Source organism: Drosophila subobscura, chromosome E (genome assembly GCF_008121235.1).
Source record: "Drosophila subobscura isolate 14011-0131.10 chromosome E, UCBerk_Dsub_1.0, whole genome shotgun sequence".
Taxonomy (NCBI): domain Eukaryota; kingdom Metazoa; phylum Arthropoda; class Insecta; order Diptera; family Drosophilidae; genus Drosophila; species Drosophila subobscura.
Genome location: NC_048531.1, coordinates 8,109,587 through 8,134,509, shown reverse-complemented (window position 1 = coordinate 8,134,509; position 24,923 = coordinate 8,109,587). Strand labels below are relative to the sequence as shown.

The window sequence follows — 24,923 nt, the reverse complement described above, 5'->3', positions numbered from 1 at the left end:
GCAATAATCTTATATTTTTACAAACTCCGTATATTTAACTAATAAAAAATACAACGCTTAATAAAGAGAACAAATAAAATACACATCCCATGCGATTTGACAGGCGAGATATGAGTGAACATGGATTACCATGAACACTCACTCATTTAAACCAGATTCTTACAGCTAAACAGACGGATGGCCACCGTCTAAATGGGCTTGTAGAGCAGCGTCGTCACGTACTTCTTGCGGTAGCGATGTGTGGCACTCAGCACCATGACCCCCTCCTTGATGGACAGCGCATACAAGTGATTCAGCATCACGTGGTTCGGTTCAGGCAACAATGTGGGCTCGCACTGCAACAACGATTTGTAAAAGAGAGATCCCATTAAGATGAGATGCTTATCGGTATACTGCGGATACTGCAGTCAGTAACTCACCGAGAGAGGAGTGTCCTTGTTTAGGATGACCTGCAGCAAGTGGGGCGGTAGCACTGGAGGGCCGGACACCTTCTCCCAGGGCTTGGCCTGCGGCACCTCCTGCGAGTACTCCTTCTCCGCATAGTTGGTCACGTTCTCGCTGTCTTTGGCCAGAGCTTGAAATACCTCGAAATCGGATGGCCGCACAGACACCAAATTGTTCTTCTCTCCCTCATCGTTGTCCACGCTTTTCTGTAACGGAAAACCAATGAGTAATGGCAATTGATAGTAATTACATTCCATTCCATTTCAATACAGTGGTGTCTATAAATATTCGTACACACTCCATTTGTATGTATTGTTAACTAATGTTTACATTTCTCTGCCATTAAAAAAAATGGCTAAAAATTTGGAGGAAAAATGGCCAAATGCTCATCTCCCACATTGACACCCAATAGTGATTACCCTGGGGCTTTCGCTCTTGTTTACTGCGATTACACAACAGCAGCAACGAAAATCAGTAACTGCGTCATTCGAGTGGAGCCCAAAGAATCTACATATGTACTATGTACATACATATAGAATATCGATTTTCCCTAATTGACTCACCAGCTTTGGATCGTGCTTCCATTCGCCGTCCACACAAAATTTGTACTGGTGGTCGCCCTCGGGCAGATCGATTATGGTCACAAAATTGCCATGGCTGCGGACCATTGTGATGGGCCGCCAGTTGGAGAAGGTGCCCGAGATGGTCACATTCTTGCCGCCGCCATCCCAGCGAAGTACTGTGGGCAGGGCCGTTTTCGGTGGCTCGTCGTCGTCATCGCCAATCCCAGCAATTGGGTCCAGCAGTGATCCAGCGGTCTGCTGCTCTTCTTCGGTGTTATCCATGATTAATTTCTCTCCACTGCCGCTGCGTAGAACAGCTGTTGCTTCGCTGCTATCAGCTGTGTGTTTTGCTGCTGCTGCTGCTGCCGCCCCCGCGCCCGTATAATACGGGTCGTCGTCGTCTTGCGATGAGCCTTCGTTCAAGACTGCTGTATGTTTTTTGTCGAACGAGAAAGCTTGGCCTCCCGCTCCAGTTCCAGCCAAAGCTGCACTCCCGCCATGTGTCCCAGCCGCCCCACCACCCCCAGCCGCGCTTGAAACCGAGTCACGAAAATGTGCGGGAGAACTTGGCGTTGAGAGGTCGGTGGATTTGTGGCGCTCTCGCATATGGACGGTGGAGCTGCCCGCATTACCCATTTTGTAGTGCAGTTATTGCCGTTGTCGCAGTCTCTCTAGAAGGTTACGGCTCGGCTCGCCTCTTGACGAACTCGGTTCTCGATTCTCTTGCTGTTTTGGCACTTTACTTTGTTTTCCTTGACTCGTCTCTCTCGTTTTTGGCTTATTCGCTCTTCCGTTTCCGGGTTTTGTTTGGTCCAATACACTTTTTACGGCTCGGAGTTACGATTTGTTTCGTTGCAAAAGCAATATTTGGCATTTAATACGCAGAAAACTGCATTATTTAATCGGTTGTCTCGCCAAAAATGGCTAATTATAAACAATTTACATATGTATATTCGCAGTATGTGGACTTGTCGACAAAATATACCGTCTGACTCTCAAAAATATACCGAATATAACTTTTCCATTACAAAATATACCGTACATATACCGAGGAAAATATTATTCCTCAATTTTGATATTCTTCTTAATATGACAAGCTACTTAGTACCCTCACCACTGAAAATGTAATTTTATGCGATTTTTACCTAGTTTGGCTATAAGATTGGTTAAATTTAAGTCCACCCTTTGTTACGATTCTTTATAAAATAAGGGTTTAGCAAGAAAGCCCAACAAAGTTATTTTTTGTACATGATAACTCGGTATCGGTATTTTTGTGCGATAACTTATTCCCGTTTTATTTTGAAAATTTCAGTAGAGCTTAAAAGACCAAGAAAATATATCAAAATATACTTTTTCCAATATAAATTCTATAAATGCATGCCAGAGTCGTCCTCCCCCAACAGAGTCTCCACCGGATCTTCTATCCTGTCCAGTTTTTTCTTATTTATTTTCGAGTGCCCGATTGCTTTATGAACAAACGTTCAGTTATATGTATGTATATTTGTACTAACGAGCAGGTATATTTCATGCTTGAACAGTTAAATCGCTTTCATTAGGCCCTCTCTCTTCAGTAGGGGACATTATTTCATACCAAAGCTCGTATCCAAGGGAATGGTTTCCAGCGTACGATGGAGTTTAAGAGCATCTATGCTTCGGGTTGGGAAAGATTATATTTTTCGCAATACATAATACCTAAAATGAATTGATTCACGGCTTTCCAATTGCAAAGGAACAATGGCAGCGCTCAAATCGTTTTCGCAAATTTCTCTGATTATACTTGCATGTGCAGTTTTTGACGTAAGGAGGAAGACGGACCAAGGATCTGTGGGTTCTGTTTCGGAAAGCACTTGCTAACTGGATTTGGCTTCCTCTTTCAGGTCAGCTGCAAATTCGAGTTCACCAACCTGAAATGTACGACCTTGGAAAGCGAATTTGTAGAGTTTGACAAGTGTTTTCTGAAGTCTTACAACCGGACCTACAAATACCTCACCGTTAGCACCAAGATCCACGTGCTTCCGCTGAACAGTGCTACCGTAAGTAGTTTTCTCCACCTAAACTTTGATCGTTTTCACCACCCTGTGTCATTCCAGATCCAGACGCAGGTGCTCAAGCGATTGAACGGCTACAAACCATTCCTGTTTAACTTCACAACCGACGCCTGCATGATATTGGCTGGGAAAATGAATCCGACGACTCGATTCTTCTTTGAGCTGATTGCCCCCTACTCGAACTTGAACCATTCCTGTCCCTATGATGTGAGTTTACATACCTATAATACATTGCCACTCGATTGATGATTTCCACTTTAATATCCACAGCATGACGTATTTGTAGAGAAGCTTCCGATCAGCTTTATGAACGAGAAATTCACCAGGGTTCGGCCATTCCCGGAGGGTGAATACTGCGTCAAAAATGAATACTCGTACCGTGGAATACCACGAGCTGAGATCGCGGTATACGTTCGCATTTCGTAAATTGAAACGCTTTTAGCTCTATAACCTTATACAAGCACTAACCATACAGTATTTGAGGTTGTACAAAAACGTACCAGCAGGAATTGGAGAGAGAACTACAAGAGGTCTTCGGCTGTGATCGATCACAGCTTCCTAAAAGTTTAAACTTCGATTGCGGTTGCACGAGCGAGCTTTCGATATACAAATATCAAAACAAGAGTCACCGTGTAGTTACTATGTATGTAAAAATAAAATTAAAATTTCCTTCTTGTTTAAAATTAATTAATCAATCGGATACAATTAGATTTCAGTGTGCAGAGCTTTTATTAGCTTTTAATATTTAATCGAATATCAATCTTAAGGAATATAATTACTATCGGTATGTTTGAGATATATTTGGAAAATATCGGTAAATTTTCGATATTTGATCGGCAAGGCCGCGCCACTAACCATACAGTATATACTATATCCGCGCTCGCAGTGGACTGGTTAGTTTTGTTTTACTGTTTTTCTTGTGTTGTCGTCGGTTCGATCGCTGCCGAAGCGTGGATTATTTCGATTTGCGGTTGTTGTGCAAGTGCAAGGCAAGTCACGTACCCGTACCCGTACCTGCCGTTGCAGTAAATAAACCAACAAAAATATACAAATCAATGCACCAAATAAACACCGATCGATGCGGCGATCGTTGATTGATTAACACATCACTCACATATACACACTGCACTGCACAGCACTGCTTTGTGTGGGAGGGCATCATCATCATCGTTGCCCAAAAACAAACGTTAATAATAATAAAAAAAGTGCCGCGCGACTTTGATCGTGTGTCGGAGTCCACCGCCTGCTAACCCTCCAGCCCCTGCCGCGCGTGCGTGTTGTAACTTTTGATTAGCTTCGGCGTCGGAGTCGAAACGGATTGGATCTTCTTCCACTGCAGTGCACCTCTTTGGAACATTGCGCTGCTTGCGATTTTCGTAACTTATCGCCGCCCACATCTCGCCGTTGCTTTGTTGTTGTGGTTCTTGCGGAGGTGAGTGTGGAATGCCAGTTATCCTCTCGCAGGGAATACAAGAGCTGAAATAATTAAGCACGACTTTGGGATACCCTCAGGATATATAATCTACATACAGAAAATTGTCTAAATAGTGTTTGTTCAATAGGATGGGGAACTTACATATACAGATAGTCATAAATAAAACTCATAATTAATGTAGATTCTATGGAATGCTCGATCCTTTTTTCATCCAAAAACATACATAAAACCGCCTTGGTCTCAACAAGTACGGGGTACTCCAACAAGCAGAATACCTCACGAGTTTTCTTGAAATGCTCACTGGAATTGGCAATGCCGATGCGCATTCATTTTGAAATTGCGAGTTCCCTGCACATGCCACAAGCGGAAGATGCGAAATTTACGACACAACTTTTGTAATTATTGGCACAGACCCACACACAACAAATATTTGTAGTGCATATTAACATGGGGGATGGGATTTGATTTTATTGGGATTGTTCTGCGTATATCGATGTGGGCCGATGCCAGCGGATGCCAGCACAGATGAGATCATTTCTAAAACCGATGCCGCGCAAAGACCCAAACAATGGCCAAAAAGGCAAAGATCTTGTATGCGCTTTGTAAAGCCATTAATCAAACAGCAAAGAAGAGATGTCGAATCCAATCCCAGTGTTGTTTCTGGCTTTGTGAGTCACCGCCACCTGTATCCCAAAAACCGAATCCAGAATCCAAGAACTTCTTAGCTTTCATTAGTCATTTGAAGAATGCTGACCGGGCCGGCCACTCCGCATCTTTGCCTCTGACTCTCATTCCATCGCTTGTTCGGCAGCGGAATCTAATTAATTCTCCTTTGTCTCCATCAGTAAGTGTTTGTCTCAAGCCAATGCTGGCCGGCTAATGACCGATACGCATCTGAAGCGCATATGTGGAGGTCTTTCAGCGATTCAGTGTAATCGATTGGGCCAAACCGCAGCGTCATCTTAGTATTGAACGCAGGTGGAAGCCCCCCTCTCCCACACAGAAGAAACAGAAAAAGTGACCTTGAGGGTAATAACTCACCCGCGACACCCGCATCACCCCTCGCGACTATCGGTTAGTCATGCGCGGAATGCAGCCGAGCAGCATTGCCAGCTGCAAAGCAAAGGCCAAAACCGGATGGCATCTACCAACATAACATCTAACGTCTAATGTCTAACACACATACATTCGTACACTTCCATGTACTGTATTATATCTGTTGGCGGCCCACACCACAACACACGGACACGCAGGTTCTCTTCTCCATAGCATATTTAGGGGCATTATGGAGGCATTAACCGACCCGACGACTCTCGCATTAGGTTTTATTAACAAATTCCAGCTGCCGATAAACAAAACAAAAAATGCCAATAAGCCGCGTACAGCCCCGAAAAATAACAACAAAAGAGCCAAGAAAAAACAACTAAAAGTGAGAATGTGCGCAGGCAAACGAAACCAGAATCAGAATCGTTGTCGGGGCAGGTTTCTCTAATGGTCTGCGGCGGGGGGAGGGCTGGGGCGTTCAGGCACACATCACATTTGGCTAAAACAAACTGGTTAAGAGTACTCACACACACATACACGGATAGACACTCTACACTCTACACAGCGGCACTGCGAGGGGCAACCTCGAAGTCGGTCGAAGTCGAAGTGAGGAGAAGGGCAGGGTGTTGGTGCTGGTTCCACCTTGAGGCGCATCTTGGCTCCTCTCAGAAGTCATTTGGGACTGTCACAGTCGAACAGAGATCAATTTGTAATTTATGCACTTGCTCCCCCGACTCCCATTCCCATTCCCATTGCCATTACCCATCCAGATCCGTGTCTCGATCGTATGTGCAATATTTCTGTACAGTGATTAGCATATCGCATTCCTAATCGTTAGCCAAATGGTTTGTACTTGGATATTTTATTATTCTGTTTACGCTTGCGAGTGCAAGTGCGAGATGATGTTTCCTTTGCTGCCGTTGAGTTCGTTGCCTAAGTCTTTCGCTTTGGTCTAGATTTTTGGAGATTGGCATTTGAACGGCGTACATTTCATGGCCATACGCGTAGATTTGTAAGCGGTCCGTGTAAACGGCCATAATCGCCCATCCAATTACGCAAAGAGCCAAAACAAATGCGACGGACGGACAGCAATCAATTTACGAGTATTGGTCGGTCGGTCGGTTCGGCTGGCTGCTACTCGTACAAATGCGTGAAGCGTTCGAGGTCCATCTCTAGTCCGCTCTGACCTTAGCCACTTGGCTGGCAGCTGGATTGCTGGCCCGAATCGCAGACCCAATTGCTCTAGGAAAAACGATTAGCCAACACGCAACAACATGGCACAGAGAAACAATAAAGAAAGCAAAGAATCGCAAACCGATTGCTGGTCCAAAGAGAGTTTACCAGAAAGCTATTCAGCGGAGTTTTCATCAACCCAACTCAAAGTTGGATGAAAGTTAGATGCTATCCCCGTTCCCCTGCCCCTCCCCCAGCAGCCATGAACAAATGATAGAAATGAAGAAATGGAATTTGCCGCTAACGACTTTTGAGCAACAACTTTGTAAAGATTATGTATATGCGAGTATTTGTGAGTATTTATGTAAAGCCTGGACAGGTTTTGCAACTCATTAATAAATTAACAGGTGGATGTGACTGCGACTGTAACGCCCCAGCCCCAGCCCCAGCCAAAGGTAAAGCCAAAGATGAATTGCACGATGAAACCGCGTCAAGGGGAAGGGCATGATTAAATGTTTATAAATATAATTTACGCTGAGATCAAGTGGAGCTGCGATGTCCCTCCTTTGCTATTATAAATAAATATGTACATTCATATGTACCCCTTCCCTGTCGCAACGCTCGCTTCTAATACCGAGAGCCCACTCAGCCGAGACGGCCATCATTTAATCTCGCGACTGTTTGCTATTTCTGTTACTGCCTGACAGACTGAAATATGATCTTATAGGCAAAGTTTACGGCGGGTACAACGAACAAATTGTGTGCTTGCAGGGGCACATCCAGAGATCAAGTTTAATGGCCATAAAGCGGCAAGCAAAATAAACATTTTGGTTGCTTGTTTGGTGGCGGCAGGCTGAACCCCTGGCCTAACCCCCAGTCCTAGCCATGATACCCAGCAAACCCGTGTAGCTCGTTCTGCCGGATTCTTGTGAAAGTTTTGGGTTGGAAATCAAATGCTAAGCGAAAATCATTTGATTTGGGTAGCATACTGAAAGCGAAAGACCCAGAGGCGGCTGCTCAAGTTCCACAAGATTAAACGACGGTTCCACTTCCACTGCCATGGATCGTCCGCTAATCAACGGAAATTCAACGGAAAGAGACATCGCTGGATCCACTCGTTCATATCGCTTTCATAATTGATAGAAAACCATCGAAAGTGACAAGTTTCTGTTTACCCATCCGTAGGTATTGCTTTCCGAGGCATTCCGTGGCATTCCGCGGCATTCGAGTCGAAATCGAAGGTGAAATAGAAACACAAATTGAAAGAAAACAATCAATGAAAAACCCCTGGGACCTGAGTCAACTTTCACTGTCGAGTGTTGTGGATGGACTTCATTAATTAAATTGATTAACGAGCATTAGCACTTGCCACACGATCTGATCTGCCACCAGCGATCGTTTGCCGATCCATTGCCAGATCCATTGCTCTAGGCCATACTTATAATGGACTCAAATAATGTTTGTCAATCAAACAATCATAGACGACCAGCCACCAACTGGGTTTCGGAACTGAAATCGTGTGCTGCGTGACATTAAAGTTGGGAAATTTCGCGCCAACAGCAGTGCCGCAGCAGCGCTCGCATTATCGTCTGAGGAGATGGCACCTCGCACCTCCCAGTAGTAGCCTCAAACCCAAACCAAGCAGCAAGAGTCACATGAACACACAAATCGCTCATCGCTCATCGCTCATCGCCCATCGTTCATCAACAAGGCATGATTAGAAAGTTTGTGTGCACGGCCAGTCGCCAATCCTCCCAAAAGCAAATATGCCTTTCGGATGGCTAACTTTTTATTGGATAATAAAAATCTGCTAATATGGAGGAGCGTTTGTACTATAGATCTCAGCTGGCAGCTCCTGATCTCTCCCTTGATTACACAATCGATCGCCCCTCTCCCCGCGCTGCCTGGCGCAATTGATTCCGTTTAAAATCAATTTCAACTCTTTTACTTAACAATTTTGTACTTAACTGTGCCGTGGCTGTGCTTTCAGCCATTCGAGTCTGTTCTCTAATTTTGGCCAACTGCAAATGGAAATGGAGCGCGCGCGCATAATTTCGTTAAAGTATTTTGGTCAAAAGTGTTGGGGCTTGCGGGCTTTGATTTCGTTGCTGGCTGCCACGAGTAGGAGCGGCCACAGGCAATACACTTGACGCCCGAATCGAAGTCGGAGCTGGGAGTCTAAGTCGGAGCCACCCGATAGCATCGATTTATCGCCATACCAATAATAGTTGACTATATTTTTGTTTTGGGGCCAGTAACCGGTTTCCGGTACAAATAGAAATAGCCACTGATACAGACACAGAAACCCATACAAGAAAGCAACAAAAATAAAATACTCTTGTGGCTGTGTTTGTATTTTGAAAATTGTATCTGAGGCCCGAGACATGAATGAGCTTTTCGAATATTTCGTAACCAGTTGGACTGCATTTTTTCCACTCTTCCACTCGTCTCTACTCGTAGCTGTGGGCTGTGGGACGGCGGGGGGCATGGAGATGGAAATGGAGTAGCGTGGCCAAATGCTTGTGTCCGCAGCTATGCCGCGCCATAATCGATATCCCATTGGTGCGAAACCAAGTCAAGTGTTCTCCCATCTGTTCCCAAGTGCTGTGTGTGCCTCGAGCAGAGTGGAGTGGAGTGCAATCGAATTGAGTTTAAGATTTTCAGTTTAATTGCGTGTGAATTGCATTTGAATGGGGTCTGTTTTGCTTGGGGTCTGAAGAGCAGTTTGCTAATTACATTTCAGTTCTAATTAATGCAAATGCCAAGGAACTCGAGACTCAATTCAATTCAAGTAATTGCTGGGCACTTTACTGCCATCCAGCTCCAGGTGCCCTCTCTTCGTTAGCGGGAATTTGGCCAACTCATGATGGCAACAGGCAACAGTTGGAACACGCAGGCCCATTCGGAGAATACATGGCCAGCCCCTAGGTCTCCCACAGCTGCGTCTGTCCAGCTGTGCGCTCGATTCGAGGTTTTGTTGTGCCCCGAAATAAATGCCGACTGGCATTAAGTTTCCCCATTCGGCCAAGTGGTTTGTTCTAGCTGCTCCAGTTACGCGTCTCTGCCTTATTTGAGCTCATTTGGTTGGCCATCCACAGTGTGTGTGTTTGTTTATTGTGTTAATTAACATTTTTTACATGCTTTTCGATTTGGTTTGGTTTCGCTTTGGCCGCCTCAATGTCAAGCCATGTCGCTGCTGTCCGCTCCCAATGCCAGACGATGGCCGAGCCAGCGATGGATGGCTGGGAGCAATAGTAATCAAAACCAGACGAGACGGTCACCCAAAGCCAAAGCAGCTGTCTCAGCTTTTGCTCGGAAGTTGTCGTAACGGTAGCGGCTTATAAAAATATCTACAATACATGTACATTTATGGCATACAAGATAGAAACATATTTCTGCGGGCTCTGGCATTGGACACTGACTGGGAGATTAAGTTGTGCTTTTGCCTGCTGCCTCAAATCTTAATTGTTGTCGGTATTGCTTCTAGTTCTCTCCGCCAGCTCTCCTCCACCCAAGAGATGTCACTTGGAAAAGTGGAGCAACAGCAGCAGCGGAATGGTCAAGAGAGGTTGTCCGCTCTCATTCCCGTGGAGTGGTAGAAATTTTTGCCAATCAGCGGACAGTGCACAGCGGACAGTGGACAGTGGACAGCGGACAGTGGAACGAGACCAACTAACACCAATTGTCGCTGATTTATCTTTGGGGGCCACAACAAACAGCACAAATTTCATGCAGCATGCAATTTGCCTGTCCAAAACTGTGGCACCACACACAAAAAAACAACAACAACAATTGTCGGTGTGGCATATTGCGGTTTGGTGTGCCGTGCCGTGCCGTGCCACATTTTGACGCCCATTTCAGCGCCATTTATCAGAGTGCTTGGAGGCATGGAGGCAGGTAGCTGCCATTAGGTTTTGCTCTGCTTATTTATGACAAATCATTAGCCAGATTTCTGGGTATTTTGTCGGTCTCAAGTTGAAGTTTGGCCCGACAGCTGTCATTGGGATCTTTGATTAGTTTGTTGAACGCCAAAGCCTTCGATTTCTCTGCACTACTCGGATGGAGCGGGGGTGGCAGCGTCGTTCCCGTCGAGCATTGAACTGCCAGCACTTCACACGCAGCTTAGCAGCTCCCATCGATGGGTGGGTCTGTCCCACCAAAAAATATGTACTTACTATGTATCCATCTAAAAAAGAGAAACGTCGTATCTGTCGACACTTTCTGCAACGAAACGAATCTCTTAATGGACCTGCGGCAGCGGTGGTGTTGCCTGGGAAATTTCCTTGTCATTGTTTTGGACGTTGCAACAAATCATTTTCACAGATCTCCATCTCCATCGCCATCCCAAGACCCCAAAAATTGTGCAATTCTCTGGCTAAACTAATAAATATTTCTGTAATTTTCAGGTGCTGAGATGAGTGGCCCTACCATCGCTGTGTACCCGAAGATGTGCTGAGCAAACATACATATATTATTATTATTATATAATATACCGCCAAAATCCCCGTGCAAAATCAAACATTCCACAAAAAAAAAAAAGAAAAGAGAAAGAGAGGGAGAAGTAATTGAATAGAGACGCGGTGCTAATGCGAAAAGAAACTCCCCGACAAACGCCAGAAATTGTAAAGAAATCAATTATACCAACACAAAATGTCTATAAATAGGGGGAAAGATCCCCAGCCGGAGCAACAGCCGAAGCACCGCTCCAGCAGCCGCTCCCTGGAGGGCTTCGCTTGGAGCACTCTGCTGGCAGTGCTCGCCACCTGGTGTTGCCTCGAAATGGCCGAGGCACACGTGGCCCTCACCTACCCACCAGCACGGCAATACGATCTGGACTTTTTGGACAATTCCCGGACCAAGGCGCCCTGTGGCATGCCCAAAGGTGAGTCTCTCTTCCAGCATTTTGCTAGCAATTTGGGGAATCTCTTGTCCGTTGTCCGTTGTCCGCTGTCCGCTGTCCGCTGTCCGGAGCTGCAGCATTGCGATGAGTAACATTTCCCATTTCCCAATTCCATTCGCTTATTCAGCTCCTCCTCCAGCGCGTGCTCCCCATTCCATCGATAACTGATTGCCTCGATCGTAATATGTACATATATGGCTCATTATGGGCTGTTATTGCTTTGCTTTTTGCTTTCTGCTTACTGCTTTCCGCTTTGCTTTGTTGTAGTAGTAGCAATTGGTCAAGCACGTTCGGTACAGTGCGTTACACAACAACTGTTTGCCGAAATGCCTTCATGGTGGGTATTTCTGATTTGTTGAATGCCAGAACCCAGACAGAGACTCAATCCATTCGATTCTTTTACTGCCGAAAGGTTTCTGCCTTTGCAATTATTTGTTTTCTAGTTTTGGCTGCTGCCTGCCTGCCCAATGGTTTCTGCTGATCGGGAGATGAGATAAGCTCTGTAAACAACCGTTTTGTTGTCGCTCACCTCTCTCACTTCTGCATACCGCAGCAACTGCAACTGTAACTGCTCGCGGCAAACGCATATTTGAGAGCGAGAGAGCAATTTGTGATGTTCATTTACAGTTTTGAAACTTGCTGTTTTGTTTTGTTTAGTTGAAATTCATAATTGAGAGAGACGTGCACTTTTGCTTTTGCTTTTGCTTGCATAACACTTTACCTACACATGTGCCAGCTCCCCCCGATGCCCGTGCATATTATGAGTATGCCTATGCTGTTGTTGTTTTGTGTGGCATCTTGCTCAATGCTACTTGCTGTTGCTGTTGTTGTTGTTGCGGCTGAAAAGTGTTACCAATTAATTTGCATATCGCGAGCAAAGCAACAGGCAGCGCAGCAGCAGCACTGTAACAGAGAGAGAAAGAAGCAAAACTTTGGGGGCCATTCACTTGCTCGCTCACATTGTGTTTGTTTGTGTGTGTGTGTGTGTGTGTGCGTGAATCCCAATCCCCCGAAATTGGGTCACACACACGTGGAGATTATGAGTGGTATTATGATTTTGATTATGATTTTTGGTTAAATGCACTTTCGAAAATCGAATAAAAAACACATACGACACATGTGCAGGCGGCCCTACGATTTTGACATTTGATGTGCGATGAGCAGGAGGCGGGGCAGGAGTGAGGGGTGGTGCTGGTGCTTATGCAGGTGCTGGCCATATATTTATACTGTTTGCATATCAATTATGTGCCCTCGAAGCCGACAATTGCCTTGAGAGATGGCTGACTGGTTGTCTGTGGTAATTGGCAACAGCAACAGCGGCAGCGGCTACCAACACGTGTGCCGCATCAAAATGCCAAATCAATTTCCATCGATATGTCTATAAAGTATCTGTACATACTAAAAACTTATGGTACAACCCGTCGAACGGCATTTTTGTTGCTGCGAGTCTCTTTGCCATATTTTCAATGCGAGGAGAAACTTCCCTTGGCTTGCCTTGCCACTTTGCAGCTTTGTGGGCTTATCGCACGGCTGACAAGCAGCCGAAGAGCCACAGTTTTAGACTCTTCCACATTCGGAAAGGGGATATCTAAATAGTCGCCAATGCAGCCTGTCAGTGAGCTAATAGATTCTTCCCAGCTAGCTCCTTCCACTGATGATCTGGCATTAGTTTTGGCAATTTTTATTCCCATTTACCCACGAAATGTTACAGGAAAGGGTAGCTATAGCTTCGGCCTTTGAGGATTGTCTTTCATTTTCGATTTCGTTGGCAGTTTCATTTTGTTTTCTTTGGCTTGGCCGTTAATTATATACGAGTGCGAGTGGATGTACGAGTACTGGTACGCGCACACACTCGTTGCGTTGCGTATACGCAACGCGGGCCGCCGGTTGGGCCTGTCCGGTGGTCGATGGTCGCTGGTCGCTGGTAGCTGGTCGATCGGTGGCACGTTTAACCCATTTCGGGGCATGACAACTTTTGCCTTCGCCTGCGGCTTGCCAAACGCGAATTGAATTGGCCAAGCAGGTTGCAGCCAGCCTGCTGCATCGATGCTTCAGCCATGCGTCTGTGGCTGCTGTGGTTTCTGCTGTGGCTCACTGCCTGCCTTGATGTTGCTGATGTATGCGCCGAGAAAAGGCAAAGTGGAATGCAACATGCTGTAGCAAGTGGGGAAACTTTCACTTGTGCATTACGGCACACACAGAAGCCGCCGGGAACCAGAGTCCGGGCCACCATCCCATCCTCGGTGGTTACGGCATGCCCAAAATGGAAACCACTATATCTGTATTTGTATCTGTTTCTGTTTCTGTGGCTGTATCTTCATCAGTTGCTGTTGATGCTGACAGTGACAGCTGAATGTAGCTGCATCGCTCATTACAGTTGTTGTTGAGATGCTTCTGCCCTTTCTATCGGTGCTGACCTCTGGGCCGCCTCTTGCATCTTGTTTGCATTACCCTACCCATGCCCCTCCTTCCCTCCGATCTCCCATTGAACGATCTCAATTTGTTTCGTGTTTGACACTCTTTTCAACTGCTTTTGTGTCGTTACTTTGTTTTTGCTTTGACTGTGCCTGCGTCTGCCTCTGCCTCTGCCTCTGCCTCAAATGGAGGTCAAGTTGTGGTCGCCTCTTGTGTCACACTCGACGGATTGTCGGTTGGGCAATCGACGGTTGACAAACCATTGCTGTCGATAATTAGAAGAGCCATCAGCAGCAGTCCAACGTGCGCCCTATAGGGGATCCAATAAAAAGAGTCTCAAGAGCCATCCATCAATATCTGAGTCATGGCAGTCGCGCAGTCTCAGACCTAGACCGAAAGCTTATTTATAGGCAAATCCTGTAGACTGCGATTGTCATGCATTCAGAATATCAATGAGGGTGACATTTAAGCGGCAGATACAAACGCGGACGCGGACACGGACCCGAGCCGAGCGCGAGCCGACGTATACGTAATAATATCGTAATGGAGAACCCATAAATATCTGCTGCACCAGCACCACTAGCTGCAGCTTCACATGCACTGCAAATATCTGCATCTATTGACTGGGAGACGTGGTATCGGCCGGGCCAGACATGCCATAAATACGAGCGCTCGCATAAACTGCAAAGTGCCTGCCACTGGACAAGCAGAGGGATAAGCAGTGGGACACGGGGGCAGGCGTCACGAGCAATTAACTAAAGCGAAACTCCTTGACCACAGAAGTGGAGGCAACAGCAACAACCAATGCAAATATCGAGACGCTAACCGCTTGGCGTCGAACGGTGGCAAGTGGCAGACGGCATGCGGCAGGCAGCTAGCTGGGCTCTGTGGCGGAGTTGCCAAAGCCAAATGAATTTTATGGCATGTTATGGCATGCCTCTTTCTGCTTCCTCCGCCTCTCCTTTCGGCTTCTGCTATGCCGCTAAAATGTATTGCTCTCCACGGCGCATGCTTAACGCTTCGTTAGCCTAGCCGCTTGCCTGAAGTTTATTTGTCAACCTTTTGGCAGTGCACACTGTAAACTGTACACTGCACCTCCTTCTCCTTCTCCTCCTCCACCTCCACCTCCTCCACTCGGCTGCTCATTGCGGAAGTCTTTGTTACGGCTACGTGAGAGGCGTACACCATATTTGGCTGCTGCTGCTGTTGCTGCTGCTGTTGCACTGCTTCTGGTGTGTGGCACATGCAATTAGAATGCATGCAAGCGAACATTCTTCTGTTTACAAGCGAATTGCCTCAAGGTTCGCCGCTGTGCGGTGTGGGGAGATGGGGGGTATGTTTGGTATGGTATCATGATGTAATGCAACGCCACCCATAACCAAAAGCAAAGCAGGAGAAAACAAGAACCTTGCGTGCGAGCAACACACAAACAAATGATGGGTTCTCTCATCAGATCTAGTAACTGTTAGATGCACCATCTCTCTCTCTCTCGATCTTCTGTCTCCCAGCTGTGGCATTCCAACGTGCGAGCCAAATTAGTTGAGTTTTCAATCAATTATAAACCGATTTCACGCGAATCTCCGCCAGAGAAGACGCCCCTGTACCTGTACCTGTGTCCATTTGGCAGTCGGGACAGACTTTCGAAATGGCCAGACGATGTCGGCGAGTTCAAGCTCAACCAGCACACAGATTCACAGATACTCTCTACACACACAGGGACAGACAGACGGACAGACAGTCAGACAGACAGCCTCAAAGCCACGGCACGGCGCAAAGGTGAACAACTTTCGCGACCTGCTCATGGGAAATATGACAAGCATAGAGGCGAGAAATACGAGAAAAAAACACAAAAAAAAACACAACCGTATAAAATATTGACCAGGCCTGGGGCTGCCTCTCGAACGGATCGGATCGGATCGGCATGGCCACATGAGAAACACCCAAAAAAAAAAAAAAAATACAGAAAACCGAAAACCGAGAAACACCTGCTAATTTGGGTGCATTGGGATGGGATGCGGTGGGGTGTGGTGTGGGGACTCAGAGATTGGGGCAGAGCGACTCGACGGGTTCCGCCCCATATTTTGGCATAATATGTACGATCCACCTCGATTCGACCCGATCCGATCCGATCCGTTGTCTCGATTTATTAATGGGAACAACATTTGATGTATGCACGAGTATGTATCCCTTGATAGTCGCACATATTTGTGCCTTGCCTGTGCTTAACCCATTTTCGATCTGGTTTGACCACTTTTTCGTATCAAAACAAAAGAAAACTGAAATCTAGTGGAATTCGAATCTGGGGTAGGCCATGGGAAGCGAAGCTGTGTGGTCCAGTAGGGGCAGGGGGGTAGATGCAGATTGCAGGTGCATTCGAATGTTAAGAATGCAATGATCCGATTTCGAATCGAACTGCTTTTGCATTTGCATTTCCCCCAGAGTTTCCACATGAATGGAGATCTGTGGATCTGTTCGTTTCTATTCTCTGCCGATTCGCGTAGTTGCGCAACTGAAATCAAGAGTTTTGCTGCCAAAGAACATCCACTGACCCACAAAAGATACATACATCACCGCACAGCTGCGGTCCATCCGCAGGCAGCTGGGGAATCGACTGCAGAGTACCCAGCATGCCAGGCAGCAGCGCAGGCACTTCGCACTGTATAAACCCCTAGTCGAAGGTAGCCAAGTGACTGCACGTCATGTCCATCGGCTGGGGCTGTCATCGTCTGACCATATTGGGCCGCCAAACTGGCAGCTGCACGACCATCGAGCGCCAGCCAATTGAATGATTCAAGTGGTCACTCGGACTCGTCGTGTTGGTGTGTTGCCAAGCATTTAGGATGGCTCTGGCTACAGCTCTATGTCTTTGGCTAACTGGCTGTGCAATCTGCAGCCGTGCCAGCAGTAATCATAATTTTCAGCTTCCATATTTGTCGACAATTGCAATTGCCGCATGTCGGGAGAGTGACACTCCTCCTCCTTTCGCTTTCGCTTTCGCAGAGATCTAGGCATTCCCTGGCAGGGTCTCTCTGTCTGTCTGTCTGCATGGGCCCGAGCCTCGCTATAAACGTTTAATGGCTTCAATTAGCGACTCGTTCGTCGTGTATTGGCTGCCAACGATGTGCGAGGCTGCATCTTCAAGTTGTGGCCTTTTTACAGCTGGTCAGCATCAATGGCGGAGATTACCGCATGGCTCTCTCTTATGCAACTATGAAATATGTCTGGAAATATACGCGCTTGAGTCTTGGGCAGGGCCACAGCTGCAGAGCTAATGCACAGGTGCATGGCGCCCTGAATGACTGAATAGACTCCACTCGATGCCAGTCAATGCAGAACCAGTTGTGCAGCAGAGCAAACCTTTAATTATGCGACGACTCCATGTGCCATCCCCCTATGGGAATTGCTGGGGACATCGTTGGGTAATCATTGTAATCATTATAATCATGGCTCTGATCATGCTCTGATTTCCCTTCTGCAGGCTCCATCCGCACCTCGCTGCTGTCCGGCTCTATGTTCAATGTCACCTGGCACCTGGCCTATCCACACAAGGTAAGTTTACGGGGCCGCTGCGTTCTGTTGTAATGGGAGCGGAACACACGCCTTATCGGGGCGCTAATTAGCCGAGAAGCACGACTCGAAGCACAGTGATTGCCTCACATGCACACCACGCGTAGAGTCAGAGTCAAGTTCCCATCTTTGTGAATGCAGCACGAGATCGGGCCGCAAGTTCTCAGTCATTGTTCGGCCTGATCGTGGCTCCATTTGATCATCTGAGAGAGGTCTAATCAGTAGAGCAATCTTTTCCAGGGCGGCTTTCGGCTGCAATTGCTCGATGCCCTTGATCGGCCCGTTCTGGACTTGACGCCGCACGTCAACAACTCGGAATTTGTGCGCACGGACGTCACGTGAGTTGATTATCAATCGTCAGTCCTTGCTCCTGCCTGACAGAGATTCCTTCTTCATTTAAGCAGCGCCCAAGCGTATCCAGTGAACTTACCCAAGGACTTTGAGTGCTTCAACTGCACCCTGCGCCTGCTGCGACAGGCCGACGAGTGGTCCAACAGCTATCGGTTCTGGTCGTGCGCCGATGTCGACATCAAGCCCCGGAAAGACTTCAAGGAAGCGTGCTCCGGGCACGGCAAGTACTACCCCTCGCGCTGCAGGTGCGACAAGAACTACTACGGAGCCCAGTGCCAGTACCGGGATGAGTGCGCCGCCGACTCCGACTGCGGTGCCCAGGGAAAGTGCATCGACCTCGGCGGCACCTCGCTGCCCCGCCGCCAGTGCTACTGCAACTTCGGCTGGTTCGGGCTGGGGTGCAACCAGCGATCGCCCTACAAGACCACCGACCTAGACCTCTCCTCCTACGCCAAGAAGGAGCTCTCGGCCGACTACCACATCTACTGGCGCCTCCTGGAGGAGCAGAAGGAGATCGAGGTAGTACTCAAGGTGAACGGCACCTCCTGGGCGGGATTCGGCTGGCGCCCGCGCGGTCTTACCCCGGAGTGCAAGAACTTCCCTCTGATACGGGATATCGGTGACTTGACTACGACTCTGGAGCCGAAGAGCGAACCGGAGCCCAAGAGCGAACCGGAGCCCAAGAGCGAACCGGAGCCCAAGAGCGAACCTGAGCCCAAGAGTGAACCGGAGCCCAAGAGCGAGCCTGAGCCAAAGAGCGAGCCTGAGCCAAAGAGCGAGCCTGAACCGAAGAGCGAGCCTGAACCGAAGAGCGAGCCTGAGCCAAAGAGTGAACCGGAGCCCAAGAGCGAACCAGAACCTAAGAGCGAGCCTGAGCCCAAGAGCGAGCCGGAACCCAAGAGCGAGCCTGAGCCTAAGAGCGAGCCAGAACCTAAGAGCGAGCCTGAGCCGAAAAGCGAACCTGAGCCCAAGAGCGAGCCTGAGCCAAAAAGCGAACCTGAGCCTAAAAGCGAACCTGAGCCTAAAAACGAACCTGAGCCCAAGAGCGAGCCGGAACCGAAGAGCGAGCCGGAACCCAAGAGTGAACCAGAACCAACGAGTGAGCCAGAACCTAAGAGCGAGCCGGAGCCCAAGAGCGAGCCGGAGCCCAAGAGCGAACCAGAGCCAAAGAGCGAGCCAGAGCCGAAGAGCGAACCAGAACCCACAAGCGAACCAGAGCCTGCGAGCACACCAGAACCGGAAACGAAAAGTGTGCCTGAGCCCGTGGCCCAGAGTTCAAAGAGCAAACGAGTCGCCGGAGACTATGCGCAGATGGACGGAGTCAGTGCCGTCGCCACAAGCGTCTCCTACCGCGTCAGCAGCAACGCAAAGCGCAGCCGCCGCGAGGCGACAGGTAAGCATATTCCAAAAGATCCATCCAGAGAGATATTAATTATTCTTTTTGTAGAAACGCCCAAGTACCGCCTGAACGCGTACACGCCGATCCACGACTTCAATCCGATGGACTGCACGGACATTGTTATTGGAGCGGCCCGTGGAATGGCCAGTCGGGTGGGAGATTACTACACAAGGGACCGATCGACGCCGCGCAGCGATGAGTTCTACGGCGGAAAGTCGAACCTGGCCCTGGGCACTGGCTTCGAAGAGAACGGCGTGACCACGATCATATTCCGGAAGAAGCTGGTGGCCACGGAGCCCACGGACCACACCCTGGACGATGCACTGACGCATGTGATCTGGGCCAAGGGCCAGGAGCCGGGCAGCTATGTGCACGTGCCAGCCTCTGGGCTGGAGACGCAAGCCTCCACCGTGAAGGACTTCTATCAGCCGGACGAGCTGAAGTACCACGGCCACAAGATGCAGCGCGGATTCACGCAGATCAATTTCTTTGGTGAGCATTCCCTGAACCGATCCCACCCTTTGGAAGCCGTCTCATGCCCCGTTCCCTTGCAGAGAAAGAGAAGGCCGCCGCCAGTGCGGACCGGAATGATCTGACCACGAATGTGCTGGACAACGATTGCTACGGCCACTGGAAGTATCCGTCCAACTGCTCGCCCCAGGAGCACACCTGCGAGTACTACGCCGCCTGGGAGACGGTCGGGCGCGGCGACGAGATGCGCTGGCACATTGAGACGTCCAACACGGAGACCTGGACGGGCATCGGCTTCAGCGAGGATCAGCGCATGTCGCAGACCGACGCCATCATCGGCTGGGTGGACAAGCGCAACGGCCGACCCTTCCTCATGGACACGTGGGTGCTGGGCTACGCTCCGCCCAAGCTGGACGATCGCCAGGACATCTACAATGCCTCGGGGCGCATTGACAAGGGCGTCACGATCCTGGAGTTCAACCGCAAACGTGTGAGCAACGATGAGCAGGATCTGTCCTTCACCGACGACCACTGCCTCTATCTGTTCTTCCCCGTTCTGGGCGGCGCCTTCAACGTGGTCAACAAGAAGATCCGCAAGCACGAGCAGGTGCCGCCAGTCTCCTCGCGCCGCGTCTGCATCAAATCCTGTGGCAAAGGTGAGTGACACTCCCCGACTCCCCTCAAGGTATACCCTCTCCAATTTCGTTGTCGCCTTGCAGAACTGGAGGCTGTGTTTGTGGGCACCAGTACGCCGGCGCCCAGCCGCCTGGTCTACGCTGTGGGCGTGAAGCTGATGAACCTGGGCGAGTCCTACGAAGCACCCAAGGCGGGCACCGTGGAGTTCAACAACCTGGCTGCCACCATCTCGGACTCTTTCAACGGCATCCTCAGTCCCCTGCCCGGATACTACAAGACGGAGATTCTGGGCTTTGAAAAGTGCGTACGCCACAACATACTCTTTTCTCCTTTCTTCTCTTTCTGAATGTGCGAATCGTTTTTCAGGGAGGGCAGCACGATGGTCGCCAAGGTGCAGGCTATGTTCGATAAGGCGGATGTGGAGAAGCTGCACGAACTGGACAACAATACGGTGGAGAAGAGCGGCGAAGGAGCCGCCCTGAAGAACGCCGATGCGATCCGCGCGGCGCTGCAGGATCAGATAGCCACCGGCCGCGTGGGCTCTCTGACTGTGGATCCGCAGTACCTTGACTTTGAGGCCTTGGAATGTAAGTCGCCACTGAACTTAGCCAACACATTTAGTGACACTCTTCCCATAGACAAGAGCACAACCGAACCGAACGCCAAGGAGACGCTGCTCTCATTCTTCGACCTGTCCGAGACGCGCTTGTACATTGTACTCGGTCTGATTGCGGCCCTGGTGCTCATCGCTCTGATCCAGGCCTTCTGCACCATTTGGAAGACGTCGCGCAAGAGCAAGAATACAAAGGTAAGCTGGAACCATCAGGAGACACCGGCACCCCCATCGAGTTGGCATTGGTCGTAGAGTGCAGTCGAATCCTTACAGCTCTAATAATCTCTTATCCATTGTACCGTGTCGTTTAAAGCTGGTTTACGTTATACCCGAGGAGTGGCGCATGTACCAGCAGCGACAGCACCAGCGCTACTACCAGCCCTCTAGCGATCTATAAGACTCAATGCCGTCAAGCAAACAAAAACACACAAACACATTCCAATCAGAAATACATATCACTGTCACAGCCACTGCCCGATCATCCGATCGTCAAGATCATTCTCCGAGAACCCAGACATCAGCTACACAGCTCTACAGCTGCCTTAAGTGCATTTAAGGATCACAGAATCCCATCCTATAACTATAGTTAGTCCACGCGGAAAGCTCTCTCGATCGTGTGTACCCATTTGCCAGCTGTTTGCGTTTATCCAAATCTTACGACTATCTAGAACTGAATTGGTAATTGACTTTGCATTTTCCTATTTCTGTTCTTGTTGCATTAACACGTCACCCGCTAACCCAAACCTTCTTCTCTGTGTACCTCCCACATCTGTCTTTTCTTTAACCTACAAATATTTCTGTGTTTCCAGGGCTTTGAAGTATTGTCTAATTTTCCACCCACTCATACGCTAATCGTTTAATATCTGTGCGTGCGCGGGTTCTCTTGACCAGTCGGCATTTGATATATGCTGCATACTCTCTCCGAAACATTGACTAGAACCTTGTGTAGAACTCTTGCTGTCTTCTTCGACTACTATTAACACAATTCTTCCTTTTCTTACACGAATGAGTTCCCCGGGTCAAACGTAAACGTAAACGCAGGCGGCACAAGGCACACATGTCCAGAGCAGATGATTAGAATAGAGCTCGTTGAATTGGGGAAACATTGCTTACCATACCAAATGCTGACTGGTTGGGCGCCGAGAGTTCCAAACGGGCCATAATCATGCTGATACCTATTTGTGCTTGCAGGAGAAACTCATCCAGAATTCGCCCTGGAAGGAGTTCGCCTCGAACACCAACTACGCCTTCGACCCCTACGGCGAGACGGAGGAGAAGCACATGACCAGCACCAGCACAGCGGCAAAGGAGAAGTCTCGCCACCGCAACCAGTCCACCAGCAGCAGCCAGCAGACCACGTTGCCCATGTCCCACTCGCCCACCAGCAAGTCCCAGATGTACTACGAGAGCACCAATGGCCAGGGTAAGGGCAGCAATGGAAATAACAATGGCAGTGGCCACCCCAGCCGCGCCTCCAATGGTCGCCAAGAGAGCAGTGTGGGAGGCGCACCTGCGGCCTACTCGCGCAGCTCCTACGCGGAGCGGGCCTACTCCCTGCCTCGACAGACCCACAACTACCAACAGAACGCGACCAGTATGCAGCCGTCGGGCTACTACACCCACGATCGTCGCACCGCCCGCCAGGGCAGCCGGGACAGGGAGAGGGAAGAGGAGCGACGTCACCGTCAGGAGCGGGAGCGGGACCGAGACTCGGGCTATGATCGATCGCGCGACGATCCCCGCCAGAACGGGGGCTCGGACACACCCGACTTTTACTTCATGCCCTCCCAGCGCAAGTACTCCGGTGAAGTGGTTCGCGTCTATGTGGATTACAACAAGGATCCGAAGCATTAATAGTGGCTCCAGTGGTGAACCGCGCGTAGAGATTTATTTAAAGCTCGTTTTAAGTTCTTAACATCTTAACATATCTGTGCCTGTGCCCCATGTCCTCTTTACCCACTCTCCTTCTCCTTCTCCTTCTCGTGCTCTATTTCGTTTCGATTTTGCCATAAAGCAGTTCCACTGCAAGCGCTTGGGGAGGGCGGCGATGAACAGATGGCGTTACGCTCCCCAGGATGGCGTTTCCGGGTGCGCAAGCTTTACAATTAACGCACAACGCATGATCCACAAGTATAGTGAATTGTAAATATATTGCATAGATATTAATGGTCCAAACAAACACCACACAACAACACAACACTCCACACAAACTATTCAAGCAAATCAAGCATTGTAATTAGGTACTCGTACGTGCACGTTCATTCCGAATGTTTTCGCATTGTCTTCTCTTAAATGTGCAAAGAACAAATAGTCACTGTATTTAATCAAATTAAATATATGCATTAAGTACATTTAAATAAAAATAAGTACAAGAAATATCCTTATATTTCCACACGATTATTGGGAGTTGTGTGCTCAAGGGTCTTCACTTACCAAGGGGCGAGTAAAATGATTTCTTGTTTTCTTACTTTCCAATTTTCTTTTTTTGTATTTTCGTTTTGCTTATTATATCCGGTACTCGAAGAGTAAATAGGGTATATTTTATTTGTGCGGATAACGGTTGTATGTAACGCACAGAAAGAAATCGCAAAAGGGCGAAAACCTCCCAAATCTACAATTTTTCAGTCGCCAAGTAACTAAAATTAATTGCGGTTTAATAGCATCCAGCTTTTGACACAGTGAAAAAACATGGAAACCAGTTACCTTCTGCTGATTTCTGTTCGCCTGGTACTTGGTCTGAAAATGTTCCAGTTTTCGGCCATTTCAGTGAAGCAATTTCAAAAGTTCACAGTGGCGTCCCAACACAGATCGGCCAATTCTCGAACTACGTTATTTTAGTTCCAGAAATGACCGTCTTCATCGCGTGGGCGCCACTGTGCAAAGAGGTGACTGTCAAAATTTGACAAAAATAACAGGAGAGATTTGTTTTGTTGCTTTCTCCTTTATTTGTAGTTCGTCCAGGATGTGCCACGCCCCCTCGTGATCGGCACAATGTCCTGGATCCTTTGCGACCAGTTCGGGTGCAAGGACATTAAGGATAATGCCATTTTCACGTTGTTTTTTCTTTTTAATCTCTACAAGGCTATAGCTCAGCTGTTTCCTGTCGAAAAGGACATGTCACGCCTCCTCGGGATCGGGAAAATGTCCCGGATCACTTCGGGTGCTAGGACATTAAGGATAATGCCATTTGAATATTGTTTTTCTATATAATCCCCTTCAACGCTATAACTCGGCTGTTTCCTGTCGGATCAGGACATGGCATGCCTCCTGGCGAAGGTACGAGTCTTCTGTATCGCTTGAGTCCATCAAGGACCACAAGGACTGCAGGATATGGCTGTCCTACGCTATTTTGTAATTGGGAACTTTTCAGCCTGAAAGTGTGCTATACTTTTGAGAACAAAAGCAGCCCCCAAAAGATACTTCAGTTTATTGGCCTCTGCCCCTGACACGTCTCTGCCGCTGCCTCTGGCGCGACTCTGCCCTGACTCTGCAGTGTGTGTTTCTAGGGGAGGGTGGCGAGCTAGAGGAGCGTGTTGGCGTGAGTAGTGTTGTTGATGTAGATGACAGATGAAGAAAAAATGTAAAATTTGACAAATAACCGCTAAGTTGCAGATGTAGTACTGAGTGCCGGGTATACAAGTTGTGACGCGTAAGAAGCGTCTCACACGTCCCTTCTCGTTTGTATTTTCGTTTTGCTTATTTTTTTTATACAATTTTTACATATCTACAACATAAAAGGTACTGCCTAACGCAGTGGAACAAATCGGAATTCTCTTAATCGTGAAACGATCTTCTGCTTTGGGGATGATCCGATCCTTCGAGTGGCTTTCTTTTAGCCAAGGTACGCAATATCGAATCTTAAAC

The 24,923-nt window shown here is 48.4% G+C and overlaps 4 protein-coding genes across 7 annotated transcripts in view; 3 read left to right on the top strand and 1 right to left on the bottom strand.

The window, feature by feature from the left end:
- Window positions 1-24,923, top strand: part of LOC117891784 (RNA-binding protein 8A) — a 187,586-nt gene that overhangs the window by 25,415 nt on the left and 137,248 nt on the right. The window lies entirely within an intron of this gene.
- Window positions 13-1,929, bottom strand: LOC117891778 (5'-AMP-activated protein kinase subunit beta-1). The gene is made up of 3 exons (XM_034797444.1): window positions 1,008-1,929; window positions 420-650; window positions 13-335 (listed from the first exon to the last, which is right to left on the bottom strand). The coding sequence occupies exons 1-3, from the start codon at window positions 1,641-1,643 to the stop codon at window positions 189-191; spliced, it is 1,014 nt and encodes a 337-aa protein (XP_034653335.1). The 5' UTR covers window positions 1,644-1,929; the 3' UTR covers window positions 13-188.
- LOC117892680 lies at window positions 2,742-3,481 on the top strand. The gene is made up of 4 exons (XM_034799085.1): window positions 2,742-2,804; window positions 2,885-3,040; window positions 3,098-3,262; window positions 3,326-3,481. The coding sequence occupies exons 1-4, from the start codon at window positions 2,742-2,744 to the stop codon at window positions 3,479-3,481; spliced, it is 540 nt and encodes a 179-aa protein (XP_034654976.1).
- Window positions 3,945-23,431, top strand: LOC117891767. Of its 4 annotated transcripts, none has more exons than XM_034797412.1 (13): window positions 3,946-4,487; window positions 11,114-11,589; window positions 17,501-17,571; window positions 17,830-17,927; window positions 17,994-18,809; window positions 18,985-19,067; window positions 19,121-19,333; window positions 19,388-19,831; window positions 19,894-20,466; window positions 20,530-20,746; window positions 20,813-21,033; window positions 21,085-21,254; window positions 22,251-23,431. In XM_034797412.1, the coding sequence occupies exons 2-13, from the start codon at window positions 11,358-11,360 to the stop codon at window positions 22,911-22,913; spliced, it is 3,801 nt and encodes a 1,266-aa protein (XP_034653303.1). In that variant the 5' UTR covers window positions 3,946-4,487; window positions 11,114-11,357; the 3' UTR covers window positions 22,914-23,431. The 4 variants fall into 4 exon arrangements, with proteins under 4 accessions (XP_034653304.1, XP_034653303.1, XP_034653302.1 ...); XM_034797411.1 differs by having other exon boundaries at window positions 17,994-18,881; XM_034797413.1 differs by lacking the exon at window positions 22,251-23,431 and adding an exon at window positions 21,373-21,733 and having other exon boundaries at window positions 3,945-4,487; window positions 17,994-19,333.

Excerpts from the sequence above, each read along its gene's own strand:
- LOC117892680 (XM_034799085.1), top strand. The coding sequence starts at position 2,742 with ATGGCAGCGCTCAAATCGTTTTCGCAAATTTCTCTGATTATACTTGCA. Across the intron at positions 2,805-2,884 it reads TTGCATGTGCAGTTTTTGAC|GTCAGCTGCAAATTCGAGTT; the intron begins GTAAGGAGGAAG and ends TTCCTCTTTCAG. Across the intron at positions 3,041-3,097 it reads TTCCGCTGAACAGTGCTACC|ATCCAGACGCAGGTGCTCAA; the intron begins GTAAGTAGTTTT and ends GTGTCATTCCAG.
- LOC117891767 (XM_034797410.1), top strand. The coding sequence starts at position 11,358 with ATGTCTATAAATAGGGGGAAAGATCCCCAGCCGGAGCAACAGCCGAAG. Across the intron at positions 11,590-17,500 it reads GCCCTGTGGCATGCCCAAAG|GCTCCATCCGCACCTCGCTG; the intron begins GTGAGTCTCTCT and ends TCCCTTCTGCAG. Across the intron at positions 19,334-19,387 it reads CAGCCGCCGCGAGGCGACAG|AAACGCCCAAGTACCGCCTG; the intron begins GTAAGCATATTC and ends TTCTTTTTGTAG.
- LOC117891778 (XM_034797444.1), bottom strand. The coding sequence starts at position 1,643 with ATGGGTAATGCGGGCAGCTCCACCGTCCATATGCGAGAGCGCCACAAA. Across the intron at positions 651-1,007 it reads GGAAGCACGATCCAAAGCTG|AAAAGCGTGGACAACGATGA; the intron begins GTGAGTCAATTA and ends TTTCCGTTACAG. Across the intron at positions 336-419 it reads ACAAGGACACTCCTCTCTCG|TGCGAGCCCACATTGTTGCC; the intron begins GTGAGTTACTGA and ends TCGTTGTTGCAG.